Here is a 10,232-nt window from a genome sequence, read left to right as displayed (position 1 = left end):
TTGAGCAATGAGGCAGTTATGGTTACACGCGGGACCAGCAGCCCTATGAATCTTCGCTTCACATCAGTGGAAGCGCACACGGCAGCGTCCAGTTGTGGTGCGCGCAGGATCTTTTATAGTGTTATGGCAGAAAATTTCATCACCGTCGGTTTACTTCCGGCGTAATGTTGTCCCTCCTGTGCACATGGGTTGCCGAATGGTGTTCGTCAGAGTTTGCCCAGAACGGGAAATAAAAGCATTTAGCACATAATATATTTTAACATTTCTAAACTGTAACAATGGGCCAAAATTAACAATAAAAAATTTCGCGGCACCAAACGCTCAAAACGTACAAACGGTCACAAGAGAAACTGGTAAAAGTTTTTTCACTGACTTCAGTCGCAACTGGCGAAAACCTCGAGCGATTATGGGGAAAAATTAGACGGAACACCCGTCATTTGCCGGGAATTCAACGGCGAAACAAAGCAAACGCCTTGGCTACAAGATTAAAGACAAGGGCAAGTGTAAAGAAGCCAGGGAATAAAAGTGTGTTCACTGACAACGCTACATGTGGAAGCACAAGAACAAAGCACGGCGCGGCATCCATGCATGGCTGCTATTAGGAAGTGCAGGCGTAGCACGGATTACAGGCAACTACTTTAACCATATATAATGGTGTGAAAACTGTATAGCTCTCTTTTTAGCCATAAGAGTGCGCTTGGCGGCATGCAAAAGAGTAATTACTGACTTCACCGCTACTACGACCTAAGTGGTTTAGTTTTACACGCTTTCAATTAATTCTTTCAAGCGTTGATATAACGTTGACAATTAATGAGAAACCTTGGGCGACGCAGCCAGACGCGGGCAACTTTTGAGCTCTGCGGTGCTTTTCGTGCTTTATTAAAACCATGAGTTCACGTACTACAAATCTCCTTACAGCGCGATTCCAAGGATTAATCTTCATGCACTAAAGACCATAAATGAGTATAATAAGCGGCTTATGTGATAAACTCTGCATTAACTTAAATGGATTGCTCACAGGCATCGTAAACAGACACTGAGGACACATTCAAGCTGGCCTGCATTGATAGATCACCGCGTGCTAATGGCAAAGACACTACTTTCCCTCAATACGGAGCTTTTGTAAAAAAGACAAGGTCAAAAAAATGTGATGATACAAATACCGCAGCACCTGCCTGTTTTCTGAAGGAAACTGCAGAGTTTCTTGACCGTTATATCCAGCGCGGATCCCTGTGGCTAGTCTACACCCCAAATCACACTCGCAAACTGTTATCATGGAGATCTTTCCAGGACTGACGTCGCTAGTTTTAACCAAATGCCCAACAAACTTATCTATAAAGAACCAGTGCATCTAGTTGCACTGAAACCAAATTTTGGATGAAGTCCTTGTCCTTTCCAGTAACTTCCACAGGGCCGACAGAGGAGGAACGAGGGCAGGTTACATTAGATTATGCAGCTGGCAATGTACAGACATCCAAGCACTAGTGGAGAGCGCTCGAACCGAGAGCTCTGTACTGCAATTCTGATAATCGCCGTTGCATGGCGAGCCCGATACAGCTTTTAAGTATGATGACTATAGATTTTAAGGCGCAAGGGCATCTAAGACCAAACAGCGCCATGGCACAAGGTATTTTCGATTACTCAAGATGGGGTCAAAGACCCATTTTCCAAGCGTTTAACCCTTGATAAGCCGAGCACCAGGCCAGAGGAAAGCTTGTACCGAATATATCACCGGTGGATACTTGGATGCACCGGGGATCGTATCCCGCACTTACCCTATGCGAGGTGGATGCCCAACCACTTGGCCACCGTTGCGGTCCCGATACAGCTTTTAAATACATGAGAAGTTAAATATGTTCCATGGAAATGCATATGTACGATAAGGTCATGTTTTGAAACCGAGGCAAATCGTAACTGACCAATGTCCGTAACTCGTAAATTACCAGGTGCTCTAGGCAGATCTATGGACGACTTTACACCTTTTTAAAGCAACTCATCAATAAATACAGGCCTTTTAAAATATTTGGCAGAAAAACAAAAATGGTCGTTGTTTAGCTGCGTTTTAGGCTGCGTTTTTATGGAGGCAAAACGCTAAGGCGCCCGTGTGCTGTGCGATGTCAGTGCACGTTAAACATCCCCAGGTGGTCGAAATTATTCCGGAGCCCTCCACTACGGCACCTCTTTCTTCCTTTCTTCTTTCACTCCCTCCTTTATTCCTTCCCTTACGGCGCAGTTCAGGTGTCCGACGATATATGAGACAGATACTGCGACATTTCCTTTCCTCAAAAACCAATTATTATTATTATTATTGTGGTTTAGCTCTGGTTAAACCTGGAGTGACGCCACAGCTACAGCTGTCCGAGTGGAACTCGCTCAGGCGAATTGCAAAGTCAGTCTTTCTTCTTCTTCTTCTTCTTCTCCTCAAGTAATATGGCACATACCCACGTGGGGGGATTGGCCAAGGTATAGGGTAGAATGCCAATGAAGCATTTGCGCGGGGAAGGAAACGTCAGAAGACTGAATCAAGATAAAAAAAAATTGGGAAAAATAAAATGAATTCAAGAGGTATGAGTCATCCGGAATAGAATCAATCTAGCCTTTTTGGACATGCGAAAGAATTTTGTGTATAGCTAACAGGATAATCGATTAGTTGCACTTATGTATACGTGAAGGTAGCCGCATACACTGCTTAACGGGAATCCCTTGGCACTCGCACCGAACGATAGAAGAACTGTAAGAGACAGAGGCAGTCCTAGTCTCGAAAGAGGAACCTCGAGATATTGCTTTCTCTGAACCGCGAACCGCCGGCAAGAGAGGAGAAAATGATCGATTGATTCAACTTGCCCACATGATACACAAAGGTTTGTCGCAGCGAACCCGCACCTGCATAAGTACAAGTTTAAGTGAGGGATTCTACATCGCAGGAGCGTCATGGACACTTCACAAAGCCTTGACTTACACCACCGGATATTCCATGGGTACTTTAGGTGTTGAAAGTCCACGGTATTCAGCAACGGATCACTCAAAGTGGCTGAAATATGTTGGAACCGCTGGAAACGTGAAGCTGCTAACAGAATGAGGTGAGGGACGGGATATATTACAGGTGCGCTGAGAGCTGACCTTGCCAATAAATCAGCCATCTCGTTAAAATAGACGCCTGAATGCCCAGGTACCCAGACCAAACGGATCTCGCGCAGACCAAACGGATCTCCGACACGTCGACCTCAGGATAGTCCGAGCTGGGGGTGAGAGTGTGCAAAGGTTCTGCTTTCTGTACCTGGAAACGTAAGGCCAGCCCCTGCGCGATGCGTTCAAGGTTTTGCTTAGCCTCCTGCGGAGACATTACCATTGACCTTATGCGATTGGAGGCCGGAGAGCTGTTATTCTGCGCCATGAATCTATAGAGAGCCTTCTTATTCTGGGGTTTTGAGAGATACGTGTTTAAATTTTGATTATAATCCTCCTTTGCCTTTTTAACAGTTCGTTTGAAACATGCAGAGAAGAACTTATAATTTATCCAATTAGCTGGGCTCTGATTATAGGAAAGGCTTTTCCAGGCTGCTTTTCTACGACGATAAGCTTTCTCGCACTCCTCCGTCCACCAAGGAGACGGCTGTCTGGCAGGAGCAGTAGTGCACACCGAGAATACAGAACTCTCAGCAGCATCTTGCAGAAAGGTAATTGTCCGCTGAGCTCTTTGTGCTCGACCTGAGCTAACTATGGAGGGGAGTGAGGCAGATATCAATTTTTTGTACATAATGTGGTTTAGAAATTTCATGGTTGCACCACCTTTTCTGATAGGCGAGGATATAATAGAAAAGGTTATTGGAAAGTGGTCACTAGATGTACCTGATTCTTCAGTTGACCATGCAGATACGCCAACCCCACGAGATGCTAATGTTAAATCTATGATTGAACGGGATCCTCCACGCATAAAGGTTACTGCTCCGGAATTACAGCAGCGCACTGCATTCATTGACATCCAGGACCACAGAAGCTGGCCGCAGGAGTCAGAGCGACTATCCCAGGCACTGTGGTGCGAATTAAAATCTCCTGCGATGACTGTGCTGTTTGCGCCGCTCAGTAAGGTGTCCAAACAGTCTGTCCTGTGAACACCGATTGGGAAGTAGACGTTAGCAATAGTGACTTTGGCGCACTGTGGAAGGGAGATTTCAACCGCCAACAACACACAGTCAGGGCGCATAACTGTCTGCGAGATTGATGCCCGGTGACATATTTTCGTAGAGATCATAGTTATTAACCCACCACCCCTGCCATTAACGCGATCTACCCTGAAAACACGAAATTTTTTAAATGTGAATGATTTAAGTGGTGAGAGCCACGTTTCTTGTAAAATCACAATATCTGGATTATGTTTATGAAGAAGTAATTAAAGATCCGGTAAAGAAGAAAGTACGGAGCGACAATTCCACTGCATAACTTTTAGACCCGCCATGATTATCGACTGGTTAAAGAGGCATCAACAGCCTCCTTCAGCACATCAGTCTGGGGAATTAATTTGGGGGGTCCTTTCTTTGCTTTGACTTGCGGAACAGCTGACTTCGAGGGTGAGGAAGAAGCTCGACGCTTCTGGGAAGTGGTGAGCATTTCAACGTCCATACTACAAGGATCTACGTGAGCGACACTGTCAGGAGCGCTGTTGGCAGGCGGTACTTGGGGCACGGTAGGAGGCGACATGGAATGATTCTTACTAGCAGCACTCGGGAGTGATGCCGGCGTAGCCGCCGAAACATGTGATTCAGTAGGCAGAGATTGGCCAGCAACAAGTTGAGATAGAGCCTCGGTGAAACTGCCCAGCATTCGCTCGACCACCACAGAAAGAGCCTGTTCTACTGAGGACACTATTGAAGTAGTCAAACTTGACGGTATATCAGCAACAGAGCTTCGCGCACGGCTGGCATATGTATTACCCCTCCGATCCAGAAGTGCATAAGCATCTGCTCTCGAACATCGTTTCGCGTGAATGATATCGAGCAGGCTTTGTTCGTCGGCTCGTTTCGAGCAGTTCACATCATCAGCTGAGTGGTTGCCCTTGCATAGGCAACACTGGGGCTGATCAGAGGCGCAGCTGTCATCTGAATGCCCTTCTCCACAAACCCGGCAGCGGGTCGCCGACTTACACGCTTTACCACTGTGACCGAAACGCCAACAGTTGTTGCACTGAAGAGGACGGGGCTGCAGAGGGTCCACACGATACACTATCGGCCAAACCTTGAGTTCAGAAGGACAGGAGGAACCAGCAAACGTAGTGATAACTGACTCTGTCGCAACACGCACACCATTGAATTCTCTACTGCACCGGTAGACAGAAAGAACCCCCACACCTGCATCCTGAAACTCCTTCAGTATATCCTGCGGGGAAGATGCTGGGTCCACGCCACGAACAATACCTTTGGAACATGCGAGCTGTTCCGGGATGAAGGCTTTAACCGCTAAGGACTGAAATATTTTGCACTGGAGCAGGTCTGTGACACAATCAATGTCAGCGGACCTGCAAACAATGCCTCTCCGGCCGAACGGTCGCACCTCAGAGATCTGGAGGTAGTGGGTAGTGAGAGATCTTAGCTCCTGCTGAAGGACCTTGGGGCTTTTCATCTTGATCGTTCCCTCACCGATCGGCACGAAAGCCACAGGGATGATGTCAATTCCATTTTTACGAAAATTTTCTAGCGGCAAGCTTTGGGTGGGCAAGCTGGCAAACCAGGTTGCCGTCCCTCCACCCGGGGAGGTCAGCGACATACCTAAGCCAAACGCACCCTCAAATGCACATTAACCTGGCCTACAGACCTAACCTGAGACCTGGCCAAATCCCCCACAGAGAACGGCCTCACCAGAGATGACCACGTAGGCACCACCAGGGAACCACAGTTGAGCTCGAAGCCAAGCACCAGCAAGAACACGTCAGCAAGAACACGTCAGGCACGGTCTTCGGAGCTCGTTCCAGCCCGCCGCTCGGTCCGCTCGGTTCCGACGCTTCTTCAGTCTTTCGCTGCTGCGTTTCGCTGGGCGTTCCTTCTTCATCTTCGTCCCTGCACGTGGATTCACTCTGTCCCCCTCTCCTCCCTTCCACTCCTCCCCCACTCTGTTTCGCCGGCGCGCCACGGTGGCTACGGCGTCGCCACGCTGAAGGCTCGAAATACTAGCGTAATGTAGGCGCGCGGCGCGCACACCAGCTGCGTGCTCTGACGTCACCCCGCGCATGCGCACAGCTGGCGGAGCGGCGGTGCCGCGGCTCAGCGCGCAGCCACGCTGACCTCGCGAAGTGGCTGGCATAGTGTAGGTATCGCTACAAAAATTTAGGTACCATTGAATGGCTTCGATAACTATAAAGGTAGAAAAATTCTGAACTTTTTAATCGGTAGATACACGGGAGAAACTTCCCAGCAGAAACAGCGTCACATATAGTGTCAGCATATTATGCCATGAGCTAACGTTACGCCAGGCTACTTTGGCCTAGGATGAGAATGTCAACCACTACACACGTGTACAGGCTGCTTTAGACAATGTTGTCCTAATGGTACTGTCGCTGAGGCAGTTTTAGTCCGTTGTCCGCTTGGCGAGATCAGCTCTCTTAGAGTGGTAGGGAGTGGCTATGTTAACGACGTCAGAAAATCCCTTTATCAATTTTTTTAAGTCAAAAGAAGTTTTATTTTACACGCTTGTGTGCTTTCTCTTACTCTACGTACTACCCCCACGCGGTTTTGAGATGTCCTCAAGGCCTCACCTTTTACTTTTCCTTATAATCTAGTCCGGCGACACAATTTTGTGTGAAATGTATGTGAATGCGCTAGTAAAAATGCCTCGAACAATGTCGGGTTATGCTTTCGCTCGTTTCTGTCCAAGGAAACAAACACGGAAGCGCCCGGTGCAGGTATCTCTTAGTCGCTTTTGCAATGTCGCGGCAGCCCTTATTAATCAAGCAGAAGCTGTGCCTAGAAAAAAACAAATAAATATAACGCGACGAGCTTCTATTTATTACTTGCTTGTGCAACAGGGATTCACACAACTGGAGGACAAGAGCTTCTACCTTAAATATATGAAGCCGAAGCTGCCCGACCCCTACTTGCTGGACGTCTCGACCGAAGATGACGTGGTGGCAGCGCAGCTGTCGTTCGCCAAGGAGCACTTTCGCTTTTTCGTCTTCGGCGTGCTGTTTGGACTTCAGATGGTCAACGAAACAAGGTACGGTACGTCTGTTACCCAGGGGTTTGCGGACGAAGGGTGGAGCTTTTTCGTCAAACACGAGTAATAAGGGTATCCGTGTCGGTAAACTCCCGTCGCAGTGAATTTTTATGCCACTGCTGGGCAGCCCCATGTCATTTCCTTCTTTGGTGTCTAGCTAGTACTGGCGCTGTTTTTCCTGTTTTTGATTTCCTCGGCTGCTGAACAGGAAGTAGAGATTCCAAAGTTGTGATTTCGACGCCTGTTGAAGGTCTTGAGGTGTAGAACATGATCCTGAGCCCTACTCTACGGTGTTAATCATACCTGCATGCTCCATGACATTATTAGAGAATAGTTACGAGCCCGTGGAGGCTTCTTTTTCCGGGTATTCCCAGATGTTATACACAAATATGGCAACCAGCCTGCGGTGCCAAAAACAAATGAACACTGCAGCGACAGGCCAAGTACTACTACTGTGCTTTTGTGAGCAGGGTGCACTATAATCTGAGCAATGCTTAGACTATCTTCATTTGTGCTTAACGCGCAAGAAGCAACCGCTAAACTATTGTGCAGGCTTCGCATTACCAAAAGCGCTCTGAAGGAGGCTGGCTCTGAATGATCTCAATACGTGATCACGGCGCGCAACATACCCTGGAAAGCTCATAACTGATTTGTAGGCAGTAAAGTTTTAACAAGAAAAGCCAAAGAGGCTGCATGCAGTGAAGGGGGTTCTAAGTGTCGTCTTGTACACTCAAAGCATCCCTGTTAATCCACTACACCGCAGCACCGACTGCAGGTGTGCGCCGTTTGGTGGCGCTAGGAGTTCCAAGAACTGCATTGTTTTTGCCATTTCGTGCCGCCTCTTAAGCGGATGTCTAGGAGGTGTGTGTGTGAAAAACATTATTTCAGGGAGGAAGCTTGAGGTAGCCGGAGAAACCTCTCGCAATCTCTAGGTGGGCTCCTCATTACAGGAGCCCATTGGCGACCGCAGCCACTCGGGCTCGGTGGACCAGGGCCTTCTGGCTTGCTAGGTCCGAGCAGCCGAGCAGGGCTGCCTCCCAGTCCTCCCGGGTGGGGTTGGGTTTGGGGGCGAGGTTCGGGGTTGACTGGCATGCCCACACCATGTGAAAGATGTCCGAAGACTTCTCTGCACAGTGTGGGCATTCTCCTGTACAGGCAGGATCAAAGTGTTTTAAAACTGCCGGGCACAGCAGCGTTTTGGTGTAAAGGCGGAGGAGTGTGCGTTCCTCCACCTTTGTGAGGCCCTTACAAGGCTTGTGATAAATTGCATGGCCGAATTGGAATAATTCAGTAATTTTTCGAAAAGTGAGGGCCGGATTGGGTTCGGGATCCGTATCCAAAGGGTCTGAAGGCGTTGCCCGGAGAGTGAGCGCGCGGGCGGCGGCGTCTGCTGCCGTTTCATTGCTTTCGAGGCCCGTATGAGCTGGAGCCCATACAATCGTTCGAGACGCGGGGGCCCTGAGGTAGTTACTGTTTTGAAGGATGCGATGCGCAAAGAGAGGAATGTACCCCTGTTTAATATTTCTGCAGGCCCCTCTCGAGTCGGTGACGATCACTCGCGACTCCTGGTCTGCGGCGGCTACCGCGATGACAACTTCTTCCGCATGTGTTATGACTTGAGCTCGGAAAGTTAGGCCATTCACCACGATTTTTTAGTGGACGACTGCGGCCGTGTACCACCCCCCATGGTGAAGGCCTGAGGCGTCCACGTAGAAGATGCCATGTTTGTTCCCATAGTGACGGGCCAGTGCCTCCGCTCGCGCAAGGCGCCTGCCACTGTGGTCGTCACGTGTCATGTTGGTCGGAAGAGGGCGTACGTGCATGGCGTATCTCCAGATTTCAGGAATGCGTACGCGGTCTTCCGTAAGTGTTGGGTGGTGGATGTGTTGTCGGGCTAATAGGCGGCGACCCGACGGCGTTTTTGAAAGCCTGGTGTATTGATTTGTCAAGTGCGCCTCCCGGAGCTCCGCGAATGTGTTAACCATCCCCAGGCCCATGAGACGCTGGTTGGATGTGGTGATCGGGAGATCGAGGGTACGCTTGTACATCTTTCTGAGAATCACTTCGAGGGCGTTCTCATCAAACTTGCGCAGGTGGAGGCAAGGAGTCGAGTAGAGGACTCTACTGGTCACGAATGCATGCGCCAGCCGCAAAGCGTCTCTGCACCGTAACCCCCCGCGTTTGTTGGAAACACGGCGGACCATCCGGCCCACCTGGTCCCCCACCTTGCGCAGTTTTGCTAGTGTGGTATCAGCGCGTCGATGTTTGTGGAGGCTCAAAAAAAAAGAAGAAACGGGTGGGATTCGCATGGTGATCCTTTAAATAGCGTATTTGCAGAGAGTATAATTACCATCGGAAGCGCATGTATGGCTGCCGGGCTCACTGAACGCGAAAATCATAAGAAATATGAGCTGCACATTTATGAGCCGATAGTGTTTGCAAACAGTAAACGCAATGGCAAATTAAAATTCTTATGAAGCAGTTTAGAGGTAATGGTAAAGTCAACTAGTTATGTGATAATAATGACGACATCGAAGTTCTAGATAGGGAGGCCGAGAGCAACCAGAAGCCAGTAATAAATCCCCGTGACCAGCACAGCCTAGTTATTATGAATTGAGAATGTAAATTGGGATAGAGAACCCAAATACAGAACCTAAATTATATTAATCGAACGAGCATTGACCAACAGTGGCGGATAGCAACCAAAAGGCTTGCCTGTAAGTGCGCAATAAAGCAGAATTCGGTTACAGACAACATTAAACATATAGGCACGGGCGGGGCTTTCAGTGCGAAGGCAAGATAACAGATGGGCCTTTAAATTGACATTGTGGATTCCACGAGAACAACGTAACAGAAGGCGCAACATTTTAGAAAGGGCGGGTGAGATCATGAAGTCTACGAGAGCAATTTTATCGTGGCTAGCTCAGGCCTTAGTCCTGCAGGGGGATGATGAAATGTGGTATCAAAGAGGGAGAGGCGTTAGACTAGGTTAATCTTATGATAACGAAGTTGACTATGGTCCAGGATAT

At 48.6% G+C, this 10,232-nt stretch overlaps 1 protein-coding gene across 1 annotated transcript in view; it reads left to right on the top strand.

The window, feature by feature from the left end:
- Positions 1-7,041: 7,041 nt before the first annotated feature.
- Positions 7,042-10,232, top strand: part of LOC144124090 (ATP-binding cassette sub-family A member 7-like) — a 35,396-nt gene continuing 32,205 nt past the window's right edge. The window contains exon 1 of the mRNA XM_077656756.1: positions 7,042-7,203. Coding sequence (XP_077512882.1) covers positions 7,058-7,203 — 146 coding nt within the window. The 5' untranslated portion in view covers positions 7,042-7,057. The remainder of the gene's footprint in view (positions 7,204-10,232) is intronic.

Source organism: Amblyomma americanum, chromosome 3, assembly GCF_052857255.1.
Source record: "Amblyomma americanum isolate KBUSLIRL-KWMA chromosome 3, ASM5285725v1, whole genome shotgun sequence".
Lineage (NCBI taxonomy): Eukaryota > Metazoa > Arthropoda > Arachnida > Ixodida > Ixodidae > Amblyomma > Amblyomma americanum.
Note: the sequence above shows the minus strand (reverse complement) of the source record. Positions and strands in the feature narration are given on the sequence as shown.